At 47.0% G+C, this 23,881-nt stretch overlaps 1 protein-coding gene across 3 annotated transcripts in view; it reads right to left on the reverse strand.

Moving 5' to 3' along the window:
• The window catches only part of VAMP4 (vesicle associated membrane protein 4), a 51,573-nt gene that overhangs the window by 2,394 nt on the left and 25,298 nt on the right, over nucleotides 1–23,881 (reverse strand). Inside the window, exons 5-8 of one of the 3 annotated variants that reach the window (XM_075067973.1) lie at nucleotides 21,890–21,990; nucleotides 18,801–18,880; nucleotides 14,683–14,734; nucleotides 10,916–11,029 (exon numbers count right to left, since the gene is read on the reverse strand). In XM_075067973.1, the coding sequence (XP_074924074.1) occupies nucleotides 10,944–11,029; nucleotides 14,683–14,734; nucleotides 18,801–18,880; nucleotides 21,890–21,990 (319 nt within the window). In that variant the 3' untranslated portion in view covers nucleotides 10,916–10,943. Of the gene's footprint in view, nucleotides 1–10,911; nucleotides 11,528–14,682; nucleotides 14,735–18,800; nucleotides 18,881–21,889; nucleotides 21,991–23,881 lie in introns of those variants that run through there. The other 2 variants (XM_075067975.1, XM_075067974.1) reach the window with 2 other exon arrangements.

Raw genomic sequence — 23,881 nt, forward strand, 5'->3', positions numbered from 1 at the left:
CCCCTCCTTTCCCCACCAATTCCTAGTGAGTCCCGATCAATCCCCTTGCGAATCTCGTAAAACAAGGAATCAGTCATTCGTTATAGAAGAGCTTCCTTATTAAAGAAATGAAGACGTGTAAGAAAAACACCCTCTGTAGACAGAATAGCAGCCTATCTCACAGACAATCGCATGCAACCAGCGATGTTCCCTGCAAGAACACGTCTGTAAGCCCATCAAGATGATTACCGCCAATTTTTGCTGCCTCCCCATCTATGTCCATGGGCCTAATGAAGTTACAAAGACGAATGATAAACTTAAACCGTGGGAGCCAGTACTCTCGCTTTACAACTTGCTTCGTAGAATAAGAAGTTGTGTTATAGTATCCTTGATCTTTTTCACATCTTTGTCTCTGGAATATGGCTAGACTAACAAAGGGGAACAGCTTCACAGCTCTAACTTCCTTTTGAACATTAGTCTTGCCACCTGGTTGCACTTCCATGGGGTACGTCGCACAGACTCGTGAGCTAGAGCTGAGTAGCTTTTCACTATAGTGAAACGCCGTTATGCGAAAGGTTGCGTGTTATCAGTGCACAGTTAATTCCTTCCCGAGCTTGATAAACATGTATGTATTCGGCGCACCGCGCCTCCACCTCCAGAGATTACGTCCAGAAGTCTCGTAAGTGAAGGATAAATGGTTGAATCACTGCACTGTGCCTTTTCTTGAAAACTTGTCTTGTGCCATTAAGGGATTTATCAAATGGTACGATCTTGTGTTAGTGTATTATATCTTACGCTCTGTTCTTTGACGAACCCTTGGTAAGCAGTCTGACTGTTTACCAATTCTTTTACGAATCCTGAGGAGATTAAGGTACTGTGTCTGTTCATACCCAGAGGTACTGATCTATTTTCACCTTCTCTCTTACATTACTTTCTTTCTTATATCAATTACTAGTTACTCGTACTATATTCTACACCTGAATGGAATTTTTTCATCCTATTTTCGTTCTTACGAATCCGAGAGGGCATTGAGATTCTTGTACATCACCACGCGTGTGAATGTCTGGGGGAAGGAGGCCCCTCGTCGACAGTGTGGAATGATCTGCCTCTGCTGATGTTAAAACTGTAATCTCTTGATATGCGAGGTTGCGTCCTCACGGGTCACCCCTGGCGACTCGGTGTGTGAGAATTCTATCCTATTCATAATATCAAAATCTTGGGGAGGCTATTACCCGCGTTTTCAGCGCAAAAGTACGCTTCTGTTACTCTTGGTTATCCCTGGCGCAGGCTGGATGCACGGCACTGAGTGACCCGCAGATCTTAGACTGGTTCATCTAGATTGCTATGTAGAGATTCCAGCAGTCCCACAAACTCGTCTGCTCACCCAAGTTCCACGTGAGCGTGGGGCGTGGCTTTCAGGGGCTACACAATGGCGCTAGCTTCTGTATCATGTTGACCAGTGGTACTTCCTCTCCAGCCAAGCTTTCTCTTCGTATGACTCGTGAACACATCGCATCAGAGCGGGACTGCTCTGGCTTGATCGGTGCCACTTCCTGCACATTCTTCAAAACTGACTCGCCCTCCTTCTTAACAGTCTTGTGTAGCCTCTCCGAACTGTACTAGTGAATTGTTTGTCATACGTTTCTAGGTCCTCCTCTACCAGCGACAGGTGCAGACAGGAGATGTCACTCTTAAGGCTCGTGTTCAAGCCTTCCGACACGTCGAATACAGATCATGACTCTTCCGCGCTCGTATCAGTCTTATCTCAGTGTGTTCAAGGTTTGTTCTTGGTAGGTGTGTGAGACACGCATCTGGACACTGTAGCGCTGGTCCTATCGCCGCTAGCTCCTCGCGTCACGACCCGCTGCAAGCACGCACCTTGGACATGTATTCTTTGACTTGGGCATACGGCCCTTATTGGGTTATACATCACTCAGTTTGGCCTGTCAGGCGGCCTTCTGTTCTAGTTCCTTGACACCTGGTGATCAAATACAGTCCTCTGTTTGGCCTATTTGCACTTTTTAGCCTTAACGTAGTCCGCCGGTGCGTGCTGCGTTCGAAGACTTTTTTCGTGGCTCTCCAGGTGGTTATAGGCCATCGCATCAGAAAAAATGGCCACGTTCATCGCGAGATAGGCCCCTGCAGATTCTACAAAATCCCCATGAGTGATGAACGGCAGACGACACTCTCACCAAAATACTTCTAGGAAAGAGAAAATGGACACAGGCTCCGCAATGTTTGGACAGACCAAGTCCAGAAGGCAGCAAATTCACATGTCAGTCCAGCACCCGGCTCCGAGATGTCGGAGTGACACGGAATTGGCTCGACGAGTCTCCTTTACCTTGAGCAGAGAGTGTTCAAATCTAACCGATATCAAGTAAGGTGCTATCTTAGCCCTCCACCCGCCGTACCCCTGGTTAAGTCGTAATCTAGGTGAACTGCGCACATCCTCAATTTCTCCCGATGCCTCCTTCGCTGCCTGGACAATTGGTAGTGTCTGCCGCCCCGTACACGCATTTAGGGCTGTACGGTAGGTCCACGCTAAGCGTATTCCCATCTGGGTTTGGAATCCAGAACACTAGAGGTGCCCCTGCACGTGTTAGAGGGCCCGAGATGGGATACCCATCTGTTAGCACTATTGGCTGGTATCTCCCGATTTTTTCTCCAGTTTTGGGCATGCGATGAGCCGAGCTGGTGGATGATAGGGCTTCTCAATTAGGTGGCTTCCCTGTGTCACATGCCCTGTATATGCGGTGTTCGTCCATCCTGGGGTGGTTGAGCTAGACGGCAACTGGCGCGAAGCTAGTGCCACAGCTCCTTGATCTGCCTGTCAGCCTGCAGTGTCCAATGGTCGCGGAGGAGAATCAATTGACTTCCATACCACATTACTTGTTGTCCATCAATTAGCTGACACGTTCAGGCCACTCTGTCATCGTAGTTTCCCTGGCCTGCTACTGGGAAACCTTTTAATTCTCTGGAATAAAAAGGCTTAAGAGAATTAAATGGTTACCTTAGGCTTTATGTTGGAGTGAACGGCCATGCTAATGGAAGTAACGCTCCTAGGGCGCGGTTCTGGGACGTGAATGTCGCTGGTCCACGCCAGCATATCCATTTTATGAGTCTGCAGCGCCTTTCAGCCATAACTGTGGTCTCCTACTTGAGGTACCGGTTCTGCTGGAATGTTTATCTACCAGGACGTGCTGTTCTAGCTCTTCCTGGACATGGTACTTTAGGTATCTTATAAGCAAGGGCTTAACAAAGGTGTGAGAGGGTCCTTTGAGTAGTCTTAGCAAGAGTTCTAAGCTGTTATTACGCAAGAGTGCTCACCCATGCTCATTGCTGCCACCCCCTCATAGACAGCTGTAATCTTGGCCCCCTTCACCATTGCGCATACACAGTTCACAATGGTGAACCACCTGACCTGGCGTGTGTGCAGCCCCCTATAGGCAAAACAGCAACTGCCTTCCCAACACTCAGGTCACAATCCTGGGTATGCTCCATTACGAAGCCCTTACACCATCCATCGCCCAAAGTTCTTAACCTCTCAGGCCAGGTTTGGTATGTGTGTTAAAGGGTGAGGGTTGGGGGCAGAGGGACACCACCACCTGATTGCACCGCCATAGAAGCGCCTTACGGCCCAGGTATTTTTCGATTAGTTCCCCTCCTCAGGAAATTAATGTTTCCATCGAAATCACGAAAGCGCACTGCATCCGAGGGTCCGAATACGGCGGGCCAAAAATGTCTGCTATGATGCCGTGCACGGACATGTTTTCCGCCTAGGTGTTGCTTAGAGCTACCTGCGCTTGTGGCCAGTCGCGGGTAGACACAATTCAATGAAAGTCAGTATCGTCCTGTTTTCCTCTGGGTAGAATCTTTGGAGCCCAGACCCGAATATGCGCTAGCTACTCCCTGAACTGGATTCAATTATGGGGTGTTGACGGAGGGGCTTTACTCTAGGCTCTTGGGATTTCCCACTCATGGTCACACTTCCACAAGATGAGACATAATTTAGCAACCTTCCTTGCCATTCCCTCCCATTGGAGGACATTCCCCAATCGGTCTTTGATTCTGTTTCACCCAGAATGGCACTGGATGATCTGGGCTTAAGCTAAGACTTTACCTCAGTACTTAGTTGGAACTACAACTGTCTGTTGAGGACGCCGTCTTCCTTGTGATCCCACCGAAGAGTCTCCTGTGATAACGCCCTTGTTCTACAACAAATGGGGAACGTCCTTATGTCAGGCCTGACTGACTAGGCAGTGCGCTGCCTCCGGCCTCCGCCTTCTCATCAACCCTATCTTGAGACCTGAGAGGCATGTCATCTGCGTGTTCTGCGTCAGCCTGGATCTATTCCCTTATGCTGAGGGACATCTCTGTTCCTCCTCTTGACTGGCTCTCGGCTATGTTTCCGCTTGAGTGATATCGTGCTCCGTTGCGTTTGCTGTCTCGTGAAGTCGCTCCTATCTGGTGGCCGCCTCTGTGTGCTCTCATTTCAGCGCCTCTGGCGTCGCCTCTTGATAAGGACTCTGTCTGTCTTCTAGTCTGCTCTATTCAGAACCCGCCTCGGAGGTGTCCTGACGTCTAGGGTTAGAGTTGTTGGATGGGGGGTTTGCAGCGCTAGGGCATGACCTGTCTCAGCAGACGACTCCTTGCTCCCAGAGCTCAAGCGCACCGAGCCTGATTCTGGAACTGGATCCTTAGTGCCTTCCCAACTCAACGAGCTGAGTAATGTTAGCATTCATGGGGATAGAAGATCTGTTCCACCACCTCTGTCGTCACGGTCTCAGAACACAGACAGGCCCTGGTGGACGGCTCGAGGACAGTGTTGGGGTGTGTGACGCTTGCTTGGCCTGGGCTGCCGCTGCCATTCCCACCCTCTTGGTGCTCGTTCACCTGGTTGGCCAAGTCTTCCCAGCACCGATGGGATGGTAATTGTCAACAGATTGGCACAAGTCCACATTCCGAACAGCCCTTGTATGGACAGGCAACTCAGCTGTCGGCAGTTAAAGATTTGACAGGAATGAAATGACATGTCACTTGAGGCACTCTGGCTTGATGAATTGGCTGATCCCTAAGGATTGGAGTGGATTGCTGATACTGTCCCAGTTCCTCCACGCGGGATAACCCTTCTTTCCACCCGCTTTCAGTTCCCTTGTCGAGTGGTATGTTGATGGTTAAATTCTCCTTGTGTTAAGATCCAAGGGGTTGGATCGGTGTTCACCAGGGACTTGGTGAGGAAGTCTCTCAAGACTATCCAAAAAAGGGAGCTAGTTTGAGAGTGGTGGCAGCGAGACCAGATCTAAGCTGGTAATTAAGCTTAGTGTCCATGCAGGTCCCCACATTTGTACCCTAAAGTTCAGAGTGGGGGTGAGACCTAAGACACGCCCTTTGCACTTTACTGTGCGATGGCATTGCATAGAAAAATCCACTGGGCATTTCTCTTATGGCACCACCCTTCCCTAAATTCATATTGCTGCTGTTTGAATGCAAAGCCTCCTGCAGAGTAGTTGGAGCCTGTAGGATTGCTACATGATGTAGCGTTTATAAGGCTCTGGCCTGCCACTGCCAAACATTAACTAACTGGGTTTTGCCCTAATTGTTCTTACAGCACTTTACAGCTGCCTTAGCTAAATACCCCAGCAGGCGATATTATTCCTGTCTGACTGAATGGGCCAGAGACATCAATCAACCAAGCCCTCAGTTTTCAAGTGTCAATTAACTTTGATTTCCTCAACTTTTATAGTCGCCTAAGCTCCACTCCTCAAAGATATGTAGGTTGCTAACTCTGTTGAAATCATTGGACATTAGGGGCCTAAACACTTGGAGGACTTGGGCCGCAGAGGCTAGTTTTCAGAAGGGACCCCTTGATGCTGCCTGCTGCTCCTGGCAGAGAATGGGCATCACCATCACACGTGGGTTCTGGGGCTTGTTTGTGAGGGCAGCAGAGCTGGGACTAGCACCTAGCTCTCCTGAGCCCTGTCTGCTGGCCCACACCACCTTGCTGGCTACCGTCGAGTCCTGTTATGTTTCGCCCTGGGCACCGTATTTCTGCACTGTGCTGCCTGAAGGGCTAATGCACATCCCCCTCCTCCCCCAGCACAAGCCAAGATGCAGCAATGAGTCCTCTGAATGGCATAAATGTGTACAGTGCCCATATTTCGAACAAACCCATTACCCACAGAGCCTGCCTTTGACTGCTCGCTCAAGCTTATGTCTACATGAGCCAGGCACTGGCAGGGCTGCAGTTGCCTGCGGCTGCTCTTCTATTCATGACAACTGGTTGGCGTGATTTCGTGGGAATGCTTGTATTGCACTTGGTGGGAACAGTTCAAGCACTTACACAAAACAGGTTTAGCTGAAACAACTCAACCCCCAGCCAACACGACGGCTGGGATCACAACCTGCCTAGAGCAAAGCAGATCACTTGGCTAGGGCCTCAGTGGGCGCTGGGGAGGGAGCTGTGACTTAATTCCTTGGCTTGTGGTGGTTGCTTCCAGCCTTTATGTGTTTCTAAAGTGATTTTGATTTGTATGTAATGGTCTGCGGCTGCTGGGTACACCGCAGGGCCATTGGCTAATGCCTGCAGCCATGGGTGTGGTAGCAGGCCCCTGCCCCAACCAGCTGCACCCAAAACCCCACCTCACCAAACCTCACTCCCCCAGCATCTGGACTGCTTGCCAAGCCTCCCACACCCAGACCCCCCGGCTAAGCCCCAACAACCTGCACTCGGACCCCCCCCAACGAGCCCCTGTGCATCCAGAGCCCCTCCACACCCAGACCCCCACTGAGCCACCTGCATTCAGATTGCCCCACACACCCCATATCTGTATCCTGATTACACCTATGCAAACCCACTGAATACACACTGCAGTTGCACAGATGCAGCTTAGGAATTGCTCAGACCCAAGGTGCATCTAATCCAGTTTTATCTCAGATGCTTCAGAAGCAGCTCAGAGAATCTGGCAAAAGGCAGATGTAAAATACTCTTTGTTCAGGAAGCTTTCAGCTTAACCCCTACTAGAAGGAATGGCTGAAGCTGTGAAGCATGAGCTTTTTATTCCTTCCATTTCAAAGCATGTTTTCTGCTCCCAGGATCTCTGTAACTGTTTATGCATGAAAAGGGGAAAAACCTCAGCTTGACTTTCAGATCCCAGGCTAAATTTGCAGGATTGGCAGTTTAAAAAAGCCATTTCTGTCTGTGTGACTTGGGCAAATGGGTTTTGTGATCAGATGTAACATGACCATGTCATGTTGTTTTTCATCACTTTTGGGGAGTGAGCTGCTCTCTCGTAGAGGCTGGAGTTGTGTGCGAGTGGACAGCATCTTTGCTATTAATAGGCTGTTCTTATTTTTAGGCAGCACATTTTATGACTACCATTGAATACACCTGATAGTAATCTAGCACCGGACGTATGGTATAGTGGGAGACTGGCAAAGTGAAACTTTTAATCCTTCCCCTGTATTCTTGACCTCCTGGCTCTTATTTCTCCATGATGCATCCTTTTCACTCCTGTTTGTTTAGGTGTGTAGAGATACATCTGTCTGGCAAGCCCTGCTCTTTGAAACATCAAGATAGAGAAGTCAGCCTGAAGGGCAAGTCTTCAGAGTGGTAGAAGGAGAAGCTGTGAAATGCCTGAGAATAGGAGCTTATGAAAGTGCCTCCAACTAAAACTACAGTACTGGCATAGAACAGTCTCTCCCAGGCTTAATGAGGACTGGTGTGGCATCTGCTAGTGAAATCTCCTTATGTGCCAGTCGGGATAGGATTGGCTATGAGACTTCCTCCGATCATTTTTCTACCTTCCCAGAGGGACCAGGACCAGCTGGCACTGCAGTTTAGAGGACAGCACTCTTAATGGTGCCTCAGCTGACAGTCACACTGATCAGCTCAGAGGGAGTCTGCAAGAATTTCTATTTTAAATGCCCCAACCACACCTCCAACTCACCTGTGGCACAAACCATCCCTTAATGAGTGGGAAGCTTAGAGGCTGCCTATACTTGCTCAAACCCTCCCTTCCGTAACTTGTTTCACAGGCTCTCCAATCTCAATTAGCACGTATAGCCCTGAATATTAAGATGACCTGCCCACATTGCACATAGGTTGTTTCTTTTGACCTATGGCTCATTCTCTCAGTGTAGGCGCAGGGTGCCCAGCCATTTGATAGCATCGTCATCAGCCAGGTGGAGAGTCGGTAGCTTGCCAGCAAGTGGACACTTGTCAATGATATGAAGTTGACCACATCTACACCGCGGATCATGAGAGAAACCCCATTTAAAGACACTGACTGAAACCAGCCTCGTATGACGAGTGACACCAGATAGGAGCACAGTACTCTGGTGTTGAAGAGCAGAAGGCAAGGGCTGATGTTCTAAGTGTCCAGGTGCTCGCATCCCAGGTTGAGTCAGACAGTGTTCTGAGTGCTAACTTTGGCTGCTGTCTTCTTCAAGTGGTTATGGGACATCAACAGTGGATCCAAGATCAGGTGGAGGTAAACCAGGTTTGGGTTGTCCTGCAGGCATGGGCCGTTTAAGAAAATCTTTTAACTCCTGGCTCATGCTTGCATTATGCAAATCAAATATACTAGAAACTGTCTTGCAAAAGCTCAGCTGAAGGTGCCATTGACTACAGTAAACTGCCGTGAGCTTCAGATCATCAGTCAGGACCTTGTCTCACTCATCTGCTATCAGTCCGAGTTGCTCAGCAGGAGCAGGGATCTTGAACATCCTGGGCATTATTACCACTCGTGTGGAGGACAAGATGCGGCCCAGCAGCTTGTAGCAGGACTGCAGGTTTTCTGTCACGACAGTAGGGGCAGAAATCAGGCTTGGTGACTTCTGACATTCCTACCTTCCTCACACAGAATGCAGCCTGCCCATTGGTTGCTGGGTCAGGCTTTTGCCAAGGACCATGTAGTGTTCTGCATTCCATGGTACGTATACTGGAGGACCAGTTCCTGGCAGCCGCCAGGGATCTGTGAAAGCCTGTTGGTCACAAACTCACTGCAGTCTGGCAGCCTCTGTAATGGGGCAAGGCCAGATGGCTACAGTAAAGTACTGAGAAACAGGTATGTTAGCCCCAGGCTAAACAAATCCCTAGGACCATGGTAACCAAATGGCAGTTGCTCCAGGTTAATCAAGGCACCTGGAGCCAATTAAGACCTTTCTAGAAGGCAGTGGAGATAGCTACTTTAATTAGAACACCTGCAGCCAATCAGGGCAGGCTAATCAGGGCACCTGGGTTTAAAAAGGAGCTCACCCCAGTCAGGCAGGGAGGAGCCAGAGGAGAAGGAGTGTGAGCAAGAAGCTGAGAGTGAGAAAGTGTACTGCTGGAGGATTGAGGAGGACAAGCATTATCAGACACGAGGAGGAAGGTCCTGTGGTGAGGATAAAGAAGGTGTTTGGAGGAGGCCATGGGGAAGCAGCCCAGCGAGTTGTAGCTGTCCTGCAGCTGTTACAGGAGGCACTATAGACAGTTGCAATCCACAGGGCCCTGGGCTGGAACCCGGAGTAGAGGGTGGGCCTGGTTTCCTCCCAAACCTCCCAACTCCTGATCAGACACAGGAGGAGTTGACCCAGACTGTGGGGAAGATCACTGAGGTGAGCAAATCTGCCAAGAAGTGCAGGACCCACCAAGGTAGAGGAGGAACTTTTGTCACACTCACATACCTTAGGAGTTAGAGAATTGATATAGCAAAGCAGCCCAGTGTTTGCCCCTGGGTAACTGCAGGCTCAAGAGGTATTATAAAAAAATGGTCATAATTCAAGCAATAGGGTCTTCCACAGCTTCAGTCCTCTGCTATGAAAACTCCATTGGAGCAATAGCTGGCTCTTTCAGCTAAAGCCAGAATCCTTTTCTTGCTGGAGTGGTTCTCTGAGTGTTTATAGGATAGTCCAACTGATGTGATTACCAATGGGTAGCTAGAATGCAGGAAGCAGGGAGAACACACATCTATCGCTTTGACAGCAGTAGGGAAGTGGAAGGACAAAACTGAGGGAAACACATAGCTCTTGTATGCGGGCTGAGCTCTGCAGGTCCCAGCACCTGCTACACACAGCCCTTATTGCTTCACTTTGAAGCTGACTTTAATCTACCCTTTTCAAATTTACATCCCTGTGTATATTACAGCTGCCCTTTCTCAGTGGCGCTGGAGAACCAGCATGTTTCCTCTGAGCCCCTCTTACATTCAGCTTTCTACATATACACTACACTGCCATCACACACACATTTAAGATTTTTAGGGAGAGGAGGAGTGGCTGTGACTTTTGCAACCCTGTACAGATGCCAAAGTGGGAAGCTAAATATGCACATTAGCTCTGAGAATCACAGATAGTCACCTACTGAGCAGTTAAAAGAGGCTTCGCATGTTTCCAAGCAGTGGTGCTGGAACTTTTAGAGTGGGAGTGATGTGTGTTCCCGCCCCCCCGCTGCTCCCTAGAGCTGGGCCATGGCTTCGAGAGGGGGAGATGTGGACAGTGGCAAGGGGACGAAGGCTGGGGGTTGTTGTGGGGCTCTGGGTGCGGGGCTGGGAGCGGAGCCCTTCGTAAAACCTGGGGGTGTTGCAATACTGCCCCCAGCATCTCTAGTTCCCCAGCCTATGTTCCCAAGAGGACGCTGTGTTCCTTCAGTCAAGTTAAAAGTAACACAAATGCAGGCACACTTCTAATGCAGTTCTTCAGTCATCAGGGCAAACTGATCATATTTAAAAATCATCAGTCTAGCTTTGGTGTAATAAGACAGTGGAAAGCTGATCTCCTGTGGATTCCCGATAACCTATGAGCACTTTCAGTACTTAGACCCCCCACTACAGACAGGCAAACCAGGATGTTTTTCAATTCTTCTGCTGCCTCCTGTCACGCTCTGGCATTCTGCAAATCACAAGATGCATTCCCCCCCCTCAGAAAGCTACAAAAGATTCACCAGGAGTTCCACACTTACAGTCAAAAATAGGTTTAGTGGAATGTCTTTAGTCACAGCTGTAAGCAGCAATACTGAAAACACTTAGCTTGCACATCTCCATGACAGTACAGAAAGTTTCTTGGTTTGTAGAACCTAATTTTTTTTAAAAAAACATGAGAAAGTGACATCCTTGCAATTATTCACAGAATGGTTAGACTCCCTTTAACATAATGCTACTTTCCTCCTCCTTCACTTGCGTGAAACAACCCAGCTCCTACCTTCGGCAGCTGGCAGTAGGAAACTGTGTTTAAATTATAAATAACCTCATTGCTACTTAACTATATATACACAAATAAAATGTATTAGCAAGCAGCTAGTTCCAAACTGGGATTCTTGGAATATAACAAAAAATAGGGTTTGGACATTCAACCTTGTTATAAATCAATGTATGTGGAAAAGGGTCATTTGGCAGTTCTCAGAATGCCCTAGTTAGAACTGGCTACTTGCCTCTTTCACCATCTTGGAAAAAAGTCACCTCAGTTATATACATATGTTTCCATTTAAATTACACAGCAGCTTTATCATCCCAGAGCCGCTTCCACAGAGCTCTCCAGCCATCAAGTCAAGTGTGGTATTTCAGGATGATAGGTACTGTAAGAGAAGGAAAAAACAAAACAAGCCTTTAAACCCATACATATGCAAATCTAATATCCATCTACTGATCAGAGCTGCAGAAGAGAAAAAGAAAAGGCTACTCGCCTTGTGCAGTAACTATGGTTCTTCAAGATATGTCCACTTATGGGTGCTCCACTTCTGGTGCGCATGCGCCTCGCAAGCCCTTGATCATAGATTTTCTGTTAACAATTTCCGTTCAGTCCACACATGCGCTCTATACAACCTTGTGCTGCGCTCTGAGGGTGTATAGGGCTGCACGGATGAACTACCCTCATTTCCTTCTGTATCCAAATGTCCAACAAAAAATGGGGAGGAAGGAGGGCGGGAATGGAGCACTGATAGGGAAATGTCTCCAAAAACCACAGTTAATGCACAAGGTGATTAACCTTTTTATCTTCTTCAAGTGGCATCCCAATGGGTGCTCCATTAGATGACTCCTAAGCAGTATCCTCACTAGGAGCACGGGGCTTCAGAATCCAGTCCAAGACTGAAGACGGTACAGCAGACCCAAGCACTGCATCAGATCTGATGGCATGAACCAAGGCATTGTGTTCAGAAGAGGCATGCATTGGGGTCCACTTAGCAGCTCTGCATATCTCAGAAACAGGAATGTTTCTGAGTAATGCTATGGTAGTATTATCCTTTGGGGTGGCAAAACACAAGCCGTATCATAGCAAGGGGTAGTACACCCAGAGATCACCTTGAAAGTCCCTGTAAAGAAATCACGGACCCCTTCGATCTTTCTGCAATGAAGACAAGTATAGGTGATTTCCAACGTTGCTTCGTTCAATCCAGATAAGAGGCCAGTGCTCATTGTACAACTAGTTTATGAAGGGAAGTCCCCCACTCAGATTTATCTGGGTCAGGAAAAGGTACCAATTGATGAATAGACTTGTTAAGATGGAAATCCAACAGTACCTTAGGTAAGAACTTTGGGTGTGCTTGTAGGGAGACCTTGTCTTTGAAAAATATTGTAAATGCGGGGTCTGCCATCAAGGTTCCAGTTTCTCCAACCCTACAGGCCAATGCAATAGCTACTATAAAGGCCATCTTCATAGATAAGTGAAATAAGGATCAGGTTGCCATAAGTTCAAATGGAGGTCTCATAAGGTGGTAGAGCACCAGATTGCAATCCCAAATCACAGTAACCTGGGGATAAAGATTCCCTAGACCTTTAATAAATCTGAAAGACATAGGGTGCGCAAAAATAGAAACCCCTCTGGTGGGGAATGAAAAGCTGATATTGCAGTGAGATGAACCTTTGAGATAAATGATAAACCCTATTTTTAAAATCCAGCAGATAATCCAAGATGGTTGACAGTGGAGACGATTCAGTGGAAATGCACAAGGGAGTACTGGTGACAACAGTGGTTGAAACCTCTTCCGTTTCTGAAGATAAGTAATTTGAGTTGACTCCCTTCTACTGTTCAGAAATAAAAATCAGTAGACTTCTACAGTACACTCAAAAAAGCTAACACAATGTTAGAAACAATTGGGAAAGAGATAATGAGAGAGAGAATATCATAATGCCACTATAGAAATCCATGGCAGATACATTAGAACTGAAAAAGTACAGAGAACAACAACAAAAATGATTTGGGGTGTGGAATAACTTCCATACAGGAGAGATTAAAAAGACGGGACTGTTCATCTTAGAAAACAGACAACTCGGGATATCACAGAAGTCTACAAAATCATGAATGGTGTGGAGAAAATGAATAAGGAAATGTTATTTAACCCCTTCACATAACCCAATGAAATTAATAGGCAGCAGGTTTAAAACAAACAAAAGGAAGTACTTCTTCACACAACGCACAGTCAACCTCTGGAATTCACTGCCAGGGGATGTTGTGAAGGCCAAAAGTATAACTGGATTCAAAAAGATTTAGTTAAGTTCCTGGAGAATAGGTCCATCAGTGATTATTAGCCAAGATGGTCAGGGACGCAACCTCATGTTCTGGGTGTCCCTAAACCTCTACCTGCCAGAAGCTGAGACTGGATGACAGGAAATGGATCACTCAATAAATTGCCCTGTTCAGAGAGAAGCACCTGGCACAGGTCACTGTCAGAAGACAGAATACAGAGCTAGATGGACCATTGGTCTGATCCAGTATGGCCAGTCTTATGTTCTTATAATTAGTAATATGTGTATTCCTGTTCAGCAGGTGAATTCTAATCCCATGAACCACCTAGGAGATATGCTTGTTTACAAGCATCCTCCACCAAGGAATTAGGTGGGGGTTGGAAAACAAAATATTCCCAGTCCTTCGGGAAACATTTTATTTTTTAACCACCCCCTTACAAGTTGGCAGAATGATGGCAGGAGTTTGCCACACATTTGCAGGATCCAGGAATGCTTCACTAATGGGTAGCGCAACCCAAGTGAGTGTCGCCAACTGCAGAATGTCCAGGAGCTTGTGATCCGAGTGTAAATAGACCCGACAGGCTAAGAGGGGAGGGGAAACAAAGGCATGGAGAGGGAAGTGACTTGCCCGAGGTCACACAGCAAGGCCGGTGGCAAGGCTTGGAATAGAATCCAGCTCTGCGTCCCAAGCATATACTCAAGCCACTGGCCTACACTGCCTACCAGAAATTATTATACAAGCCCCTTTTGAAGGGAGCTGTGTCTCGGAATAGACAAATTGCCACAAATTACAGGTATATTCAAACATTTTCTGAGAGAAGGTACCTCAGACCCTTTGGGTCTTCAGTCCATCTCCCTTCAGACTTTGCAAGCTGATCGCAGTGCTACGCGCTAAGTTTCCAGGAATAGGGTAGCTCTTTTGTTGAGAAAGTGCAACTCCATCTCCTGCCTTGGTAATGGTTATTAGAAGGTCTTTGTTTAAAACGAGAAGCAAATTTCCACACACATGCCTGTAATCCCAGCATGGCAGGGGTTCAGCACAGGCAAGGGGAGCCCTTGGTTAAAATACTGGCTGCATGTGACTGAACATCCCTAAGGAGCAAGACTTGAGGTCACTGGCAATTTCTGCACAAGTGCTACTGATCAGTCACGTGGGGATGGCAAGGAAGTTCTAAATGTCAATTTTAACATTATTTACAGCAAACAAAATGTTTCAATGTAAAAAAAAAACCCACCAACCATGCAGGGAAGGGTGATCAATACTTACTAATGATCACTAGCAAGAGGACAACAGCAACCAAAGCTACAAGAGCCTTCATCTGCAAGAAGAGCACAAAAAGAGGGAGGAATTACCTTCCTGACATGAGACCGCATGTTTGGCTTGTTCTAAACTAAATGAGTCACCTCCACATTTAGATCCAGGACAAGGTATCTGTTCCCCTATCCCAGAATACTGTTGATGCCACTCCATAGACCAGATGGGAGGGAGTGTATTTCAAACAAATCACTTTAGCTGACACCAATTCCTACACCAGCTTTCTGGTGTCTCTTGGTTTAGAAAGCAGACAGACAGAGGGGAGTTTGGGGTAAGCTGCATACCTGATTTGGAAAAAAAACACCCCAATATATCAGCACAAGAGCGTGTACAGATGTGATCATATACAACATCTATCAGCACTAGAAAAATGTTCCCTGATACCTCAAATGCCAGGGCCCAAATTTTTCAAGCCCAGGTACCTAAAGTAAGACTCTCCCAAGTAACAGTGTCCTGATTTGCAAAGGGTTGAAAGTTCTGGCCTGGGTTAAATGCTCTCCTTCTGCTCTGTCATCCTGTATGATCTTCGGAGCAAAGCTTTCTGCAGAGGGAAAGTACAGAGCACTGCACCACTATCCATCTCAAAGAGCAGAGACGGTGACTAGGTAGGAGTTGTAGAGTGGCATTGATGGTCAACTGAATTACAGTCGTGTGTGTGGGCACAACTGACATTAGTGCTACACACAGATGGAAACTGGACTAGAAAATACTCAATACACCACCACCATGTGCTGCTAGAATAGACATGACTGTTTTCAGCTGAAAGTGCAGCCAGCCCAGACAGATAAACACTCACAGTCCAAGGCTGTATTATTAATTACACATTTTAAATGGTGTCCAAGCACTCTGCACTGTATTGGAATCCCTTCCACACTGCAGACGCACACTAAGCCACTAGTTCAGTTTATAGATTCTAAGGCCAGAAGGAGCCATTGTGATCGTCTGGTATAACAGATCAACCGGCATAACCAGAGGCCATAAGGCTTCCCTGAAATAATTCCTGTTTGAACCAGCATCCAATCTAGATTTTAAAATTTGCCAGGGATGGAGAATCCACCACTCTCCTTGGTAAGTTGGTCCAATGGTTAATTACTCTCACTATTAAAAATATGCACCTTATTTCCAGTCTGAATCTGCCTAGTTTTAACCTCCTGCCATTGCCCCTTTTAGACCTTCGTCTGCTACACTGAAGAACCCTCTATTATCAAATGTTTGTTCCCTTAGAACAGCACAGTCCAGGAACATCCAAAGTTTTCAGGGTCCCCAGGAGGCAAAGGAGCCCCAGACCCTGCAGTAAACGAACTCCTGCATTTGAAAAGAAAGGCATGTGTGCCAGCTTCAGGCTTATGGTGCTCTCCAGACCTGTTGTAAATCCCAATTGGAAGGAACAGAGTGAGAGAACTTGCCCAAGGCAAGGATAAAAATTCTGCACACAATATTTTAAAATTCTGCAAAATTTGGCATATTTCATTTGTCAATAAATAATATGGAGGCTCCAGCATGGGACACAGGTCACCAGCTGCACAGAGATGGGAGATCACCCTGCAGCCCCCTCCACTGAGGACATGGACTCAGCGGTGAGGCTGCACCCAACCTTGACACAGCACATGGGCCAGGCCTGCCCAAGGGGTCCATGCTGGGGGTGGGAGGAAAGAGAGGGAGAAGGATGCAGAATTTTAAAATATTGTGTGCAGAATTGTGTTGGGTTTTTTTGGTGCAGAACGCTCTCAGGAGTAGTGGGTAAAGCAACTCACCAGAGCTAGCAGCTACACCAGGGCTACACCAGGCACATCAGGCATGGGTAGGCAGGTTCAGCCAAGTGTGGAGGGACTTAGTGTAGGGGGGTCCAAGTGTGCAGTGAAGGGGGTTCTGGGTGGGGTAATCTGAGTGCAGACAGTTCAGGGGAGGGGGGCTAGATGTCGGGGGGTTCCCAGCCAATGGGAACTGCGGAGCTGGCACTTGGGGCAGAGGCCGTATGTAGAGACGTCTGGCCACGCCTCTGCCTAGGCAGGAACTGCTAGCCCCACCAACACCCCAACCCCAGTACCCGCAGGGGTCCTGGGCTGCACACCCACCAGGCTGCCCCCCTCCTCCCCACAGAGCACCCACGGCATCCCCCAGGCTGCCCCTCCCACCCCAAGATTTAGTCAGGGGTTTATAGTACAAGGTGTGGACTGGTCACAGGGCCGTGAATTTTTGTTTACTTTCCGTAACCTGTCCATGATTTTTACTAAAAATGCCTGTGCCCAAAACATAGCCTTACTCATACGGTGTATTTGTTTATTCCTTGACTGAATCAGCATAGATCTTAGAAGCAGATTTCCAGCGTGAATACTGTGAGTTAGAAGCTTGCTTTCCACAGGTATTTTGCTAAAATCTCTTAAAATTCCTGTCTCAGTGAACACTCCAGCTAGCAAACCTGCATTCTAAAATATTCCTGGAAAATCAGTTAAAAGGGGGCATGAACAAAGGGAAAATGAATTCACTGGGAGAACATGAGCAAACGTCCAGGAGTGAATTTTTTGCAGATTCACCCTGCCTGTAGTGTTCGAGTACAGTGCAAGTTGAATGTTACAGATGCATTAAAAACGGAGGATCTATACTGATGTGCTAATTTTTAATAGGGCTGTCAATTATCACAGTTAGCTCAAAAAGATCAATCACGATTAATCACAGGATTATCTTCTGCAAATTGTAAACAAACTTGTTTGAGCGATTGGCTGAAGTAGGACTGAGCAGACTTGTCGGTTCTTAAGTTTGACATTGTTTTATTTTTGAATGCAGGTGGGTTTTTTGGTACATAATTCTACATTTGTAAGTTCAACTTTCATGATAAAGAGATTGCATTACAGTACTTGTATGAGGTGAATTGAAAAATACTATTTCCTTTGTTTTTTTACAGAGCAAATATTTGTAATAAAAAATAAAGTGAGCACTGTACACTTTGTATTCTGTGTTATAATTTAAATCAATATATTTGAAAATGTAGAAAACATCCAAAAATATTTAAATAAATGGTATTCTATTATTAACAGCGTGATTAGTCGCACGACTAATCACGAGTATTTTTTTAATTGTGCGATTGTGATTAATTTTTTTAATCGCTTGACACCCCAAATTCTTAATTATTCAGTTAATGTCTTGTACAAAATTTCAGCTTGCCTCAATTTAAAATAATCTCAGCATTTTGATATCTTGATTAAAGATGTACAAAGAAAATCTAGAAAAGCAACTACAGAATGAAGGGCATTGAACTCAGAGAGTTATTTTCTGGTAACAATGCCTAAGGGTTTGCTCCCTGCATTGCTGTTAAAATATAAAAAAAAAATATATAATTTGAGATATACCTATCTCACAGAGCTGGAAGGGACTCTGAAAGGTCATCACGTCCAGCCCCCTGCCTTCACTAGCATGACCAAGTATTGATTTTGCCCCAGATCCCAAAGTGGCCCCCTCAAGAAATGAACTAACCACCCTGGGTTTAGCAAGGCCAATCCTCAAACCGCTGAGCTATCCCTCCCCCCTACTGTTACTTAGCACCACCACTTTGCCCTTCCATAGCACCTTTCCTCTGATGATTTTAAAGCCCTTTGTAAAATACTCTTGTAGACCACATAATACCTCTGTGAATAAAGAGTTGCTGTTACTAACGGCCTGGATTTCTATCCTCCAGTTGTCTCTCTCCTAAAGACGTACCCGCTTCTGTAACTCTCTCACAGCTACTGTTGCCTCAACAGGCGTAAGTACAATACATTAATCCAGGGATAGCAGAAGCATGGCCTTCAATACAGAACTGAGGCCTGCAAAGATTATGTTCCTCAAACACATGATACTCCATCTTCACCATGCAAAGGCAGCTTGAAGTAGACAGAGCAATGCATGCTGGTACTCATGGTCTCTGCTGGCCTCAGCTCTGAATTCAGGATAAGAGTGGCTGCAATATGCCCCGTTTTCATACAAGCTAGATACAAATTTCAGATTCTGGCAACCTGCCCATGTTACTCTTAGTAGGACCAAGTTTTAAGAATATGCATTAAGAAATCCACTCCTTCCCCTCTCCATTTACTCACCTTGCATCCTCGCCACCACATCTGTCTTCGAAGCTGTTTGGATCGGTTGCTGAACGCCGTTGCATTGTCTGATAAACTTTCTGCATCACATGGAGATAGAAAAGAATTATAGGCATAGCAGCACAGGCACATCTAAAAGCACAAGCACACCAGAAAAAAGGCCTCCGGCTCTGCAAATTCACTTATTCTTAAACCGTAAACTAGTCAACCAGGGAATATACACAATCACCGAATGCTTCTGCAGAATTAAATTGAAATTCAGCATGCTGTGTTTCATCAACATGCTGAATTTCACTAGCAACACAGTAGAACTTTGCCAAGACAAACTAATGACTATAAATGGTGAACGTATTTTACAAATTGTAAGTGAACAGACAAGAAAAAAATTTGTCAGTTTGCCTAAGAGTAGTTTAATTGTGGCAACACCATAAGTATACTAGAAACTACAAAAATCATGGAAATCAGCATTACAAGACTTGATTGTAGGGTTCTGCAATTAAGCCTTTCTCCTGAAACACAAGGTGAAGTTGACAAGCATTTACAGTAATGAGAATTTTCAGCTTTGCAGAACAGCAGAACAAGAACAAGGGAGGTTCCACAGTAACTTGTAAGGGTCCCACATACATTATTATATATAGAGTCAAGTCTTGTATAAGTGGACCCTTCAGGTTAAAAACACAATAGGCTGGAAGAGGGAGAATTATAGTTAAAGTTGAAATATCCAGTAGGACTGGGGGAAAAAAAAAAAAGCCAAGTGCTGCTGCAAGTGACCAGCTCAGGCCAGCAACAGATGAGGGGTATAGAAATCTAGAAGGTATGTGAAGAGAACAGCCATGACATGATGGAGACTTACCTCTAGCTGGGAATGATACTAACTGGAGAGGTGTTGCAAACATCAGTGAGGTAAGAAAAACTATACAAAGGGACCTATAGAGGTTAAACATCTGAACAGCAAATAAAATAAAGTTTAAGCTGGCAAAATGCAATGGCAATATATCGGGGGAATAATAATTTGAAATGCAGCTATTCGGGGGAGGGAGGATCTCTTTCAAGACTCCTGCCGTACCAGAGAAAGGGTAGGGGCAGAGAGCCGGTAAACAAGAACTTATAGTTCCAATTTAAGGGCAATGAAAGTCAATGTAGAGGTATCAAGGGCAGATTTACAAAAGTATTTTGGCACCTTGCCGCATCTTTAGGCACCTAAGTATCTTAGTAAATCTGGTCCCAAGTCATGACCCAAGTTGATAACAGTGTTTTATATAGGGCTCTGGTGAGATCGCATATGGAGCATGGCACACAGGCTGAATACCAGCAGGCTGCCAAGTCTTTACTCCTGGAAGAATTCTGCACATGCGCAGTGGTGCAGAATTCATGTCCCCCGCAGATTTCTTTGTTCTCCAACAGAAAAATGACTTTCTGACAGGTAAGCAAAGGGAAGACACAAGAGTGGTCATGAGACTTTCCCCAGGAGTATGTTTTCGATGCCCAAAACAGCCGGCAGACAGGTAAATCACTGTGGGGCGGGGGTGGGACTGGGGAAGGCCTAGCTGGTGGCTCCTACCCTGCGCCAGGCTCAGCTGCTAGTCCTGGCTGGGTGGAGGAGGACAGGACTTCCTCTTTCCCTGCACAGCAGCCCCAGCCTTCGCCTCCCCTGCTTCCTGCACCCATCACTCTTCAGCTACAGCGGGAGGGATCACTGTAGGGGAAACTGCTCCCCCATCCACCCAACCCCCTGCATCCAGACCCCCTTATATCCAGACTTTCCTGCCAAGCCTCAGCCCCCCTAGAACCTCACCTGCTGAGCCCCACTCCCCCTGAACCTGGACCACCCTGATGAGTCACCCACACCCCCAATCCACCGAGCCCCAACCAGCTGCACCTGGATCCCCACCCCACTGAGCCCCACTCCCTCAGCATCTGGACGCCCCCCCCAGAACTCCCCACACTCGGACCCCCCTGCTGAACCCCAACCACCTTCACCCCCTTGCAGAATTCCATTACCATTGTACCCAGAACCCCACAACAAACCTCCAGATACAGATCCCCCCCACACCCAGATCCCCCATTGAGCTGCCTGCACCCAGACTGCCCCACACACAACTCTCACCCTACACCTGGATCCCCACCCCCCCACACACACACTAAGCCCATCCACACTTGGATCCTGCCTTTCGGAGCCTGCCTGCCCACACCTGGCACAGAGGGGCCAGGCCCTGGACTATTTCTGGGGCAGGCCCAGTCCTTGAGCTGTTTCAGGCTCAGGTGCAGCCTCACTGCTGAGTCCATGTCCCGGGGGGAGCTGCAGAGTGATCTTCCACCTCTGTGCAGCCAGTAGGCTGTGCTCCACAATGCCATGCTGGAGCCTCCACATTTATTTGACAAAATAAAATTAGCAGACTTTTTAAAACATTGTGCACAGAATTTTTTATTTTTTGGCACAGAATTCCCTCAGGAGTAACAAGTGGAGGGAACATGAAGAGCAACTACCTCACATAAGGGGATGGAAGGAGCGATGGACGAGGAATAATTTAGAGAACTATTCCTGGGCTGTAAAGAGATGAAGTCGGGGGAGGAAAATGATACACAGCAAGTTATAAGCACTAAGGGAAAGAAAATGTTTAAGGAGGCTCAAGGAAGTACAGGGATGAAAATGGAAAAGGGGACACTTGGCTTCCCAGACAGACAGACAGTAAGATCAGCAGTCTCAGGCTGGAAACAGCCTCCCAATGGAAGTGGTGTATCCATGGAGACACTTCAAATACAGGTTTGTCCAGATTAGGATATTGTAGGAAGCAATCATGCCATGGGCCCACGAGAAAATGTGCTTTAGCAAGTCGTCTCCTCACTCTGATTTCCAGAATCTGCTGTCATGAAATGGAATCAATGTAACACCACTGCCCAGCAGAGAGAGATGAGGTGTACAGCAAAATAGCCACAACCACCAGGAGAAAGAAGAGGACTTTCAATCCCTTCACTAAGGTTATTCATAGTGGTGTTTTAAAGCTGCCTAGAGGAGCATGCTGTTCCCCAGGACTCAACATGAGGGAGGGGAGGCAGGAAGAGAGTTCTAGATTATTAAATATTCCCACCTGATTTATCCTGTAAGTCATCCAGTCTCTCTCCTCTTTCAATCACCTTGGTGATGTTCTCCTGCATGACATCAATGACTTCATCCACCTGGTTCTGGACACTACAGGAAAGTAAAGCCATTAGAAATCACACAGGCCTACCAGAAGCAGGTGTTATGGACTCTATATTCCAATACCGGTGCTTCAGTGAAAGCTGTTTGCACTGAAAGAATGAGCAACAGTTCACCAATGACAGACAGACAGACCGACCCAATTGCGGAAAGGTCATTGCGTCATTTGAGAAAGTCTGTAGTGGGCAGGATTGACCCTGCGTGTGATGCTGTTACAGGAGATAGGTGGGTTCTCTCCATAGCGCCATTTATTCTGCCACACTTTCTCATCCTCACTCCACGCTCAGGCCAACTGCCTGGAAAGTTGGAGCAATATGTTTATAGATGAGGAAAAGTCTTGGTCCATGAACTCAAGGCTGATTTTTCCTGGCTAAGGATATTAGCACTTTATTCTCAGAGGAAAAGGAAAGAGCTTTAACAGCATTTTGTTGCTCTTGCAGTTCCTGCCATGTTGTGCTGTTTGACTTTTCTAATCCAGTTTCAGATCTCTCAACGTCCAAAGTTTGAGCTAGAACCTAGCTCTGGTTTCCCTGCATTAGCCTCCAGGTCTCCTTCAGGACTCACTCCACACTGCAGAGGGGTACGGAAGTGGCTCAGGGCTTGGCTACACTGGAGAGTTACAGCGCTGGTGGTGGCTTTACAGCACTGTAACTTACAGTGCTGTATGTGCCTTGCCAGTGTGGACAGGGAGTATCTCCCCAGCTACAGTGCTGGCTGTACTCCACCTCGGCCTGGGGAATAACGACTATAGCTCTGCTCTTGCAGCGCGGGGTGCTAGTATAAACAGTGATTAATCTTACTACGCTGTAACTGACCTCCAGAACATTCCCATAATGCTTTTTAAGTAACGATAACACTCTTTGTTTTGTTGTGAACTCGGGCTCCCCGAGCTGCTTATCTAAAAAAAAAAAAACCAGCTACTGTTTGCTCGAGCAGAGGCAGGCAGGGGGATTCCTTTCGAATGTGTCCGCGCAACTAGTGTTTGCTTGAGGAGAGAAGCAGCTGGTGGGGGGAGGGTCCGTTTTGGAGCAGCTGCTTATCTGGTCTGAAGGCTATTTGCATTTAGTGAATGATAGAGGGGTGGGGGAAGGGGTCGAAACTTTAAAAATGATTGAAGGTTGGTGATGTGTATCTTCAAGTCCTTAGAATTTGCAAGAGCTCCAAAAATCCACTCTCTCTGCTGTCACATTCCACTCCACCTCTCTCTTTTGAAAAGCACGTTGCAGCCACTTGAACGCTGAGATAGCTGCCCATAATGCACCACTCCCAACACCACTGCAAATGTGGCCACACTGCAGCGCTGGTAGCTGTCAGTGTGGCCACACTGCAGCGCTTTCCCTACACAGCTGTACAAAGACAGCTTTAACTCCCAGCGCTGTACAACTGCAAGTGTAGCCAAACCCTCAGTCTCTTAGGGTATGGCTACACTTACATTTGTACAACTCTGGGAGTTACAGGTGACTTCATACAGCTGTATAGGGAAAGCGCTGCAGTGTGGCCACACTGACAGCTACCAACGCTGCAGTGTGGCCACATTTGCAGCATTTACAGCGCTGTTGGGCGTGAAGTATCAGAGGGGTAGCCATGTTAGTCTGGATCTGTAAAAGCAGCAGAGAATCCTGTGGCACCTTATAGACTAACACGTTTTGGAGCGTGAGCTCTCGTGGTGCATTGTGGGCAGCTATCCCAGCGTTCAAGTGGCTGCAACGTGCTTTTCAAAACAGGGGGGTGGGGTGGAGTGTGACAGGGAGTGTGGGGGAGACAGAGAGAGTGGATTTTTGGAGCTGACACTGTTCTCAGCTCCCTGCCTTGCAAGTTCTAAGGACTGGAAGATACACAGCATCTACCTTCAATCATTTAAAGTTTTGACCCTTCCCCCACT

Source organism: Chelonoidis abingdonii, chromosome 7 (assembly GCF_003597395.2).
Source record: "Chelonoidis abingdonii isolate Lonesome George chromosome 7, CheloAbing_2.0, whole genome shotgun sequence".
In the NCBI taxonomy this organism is placed as follows: domain Eukaryota; kingdom Metazoa; phylum Chordata; order Testudines; family Testudinidae; genus Chelonoidis; species Chelonoidis abingdonii.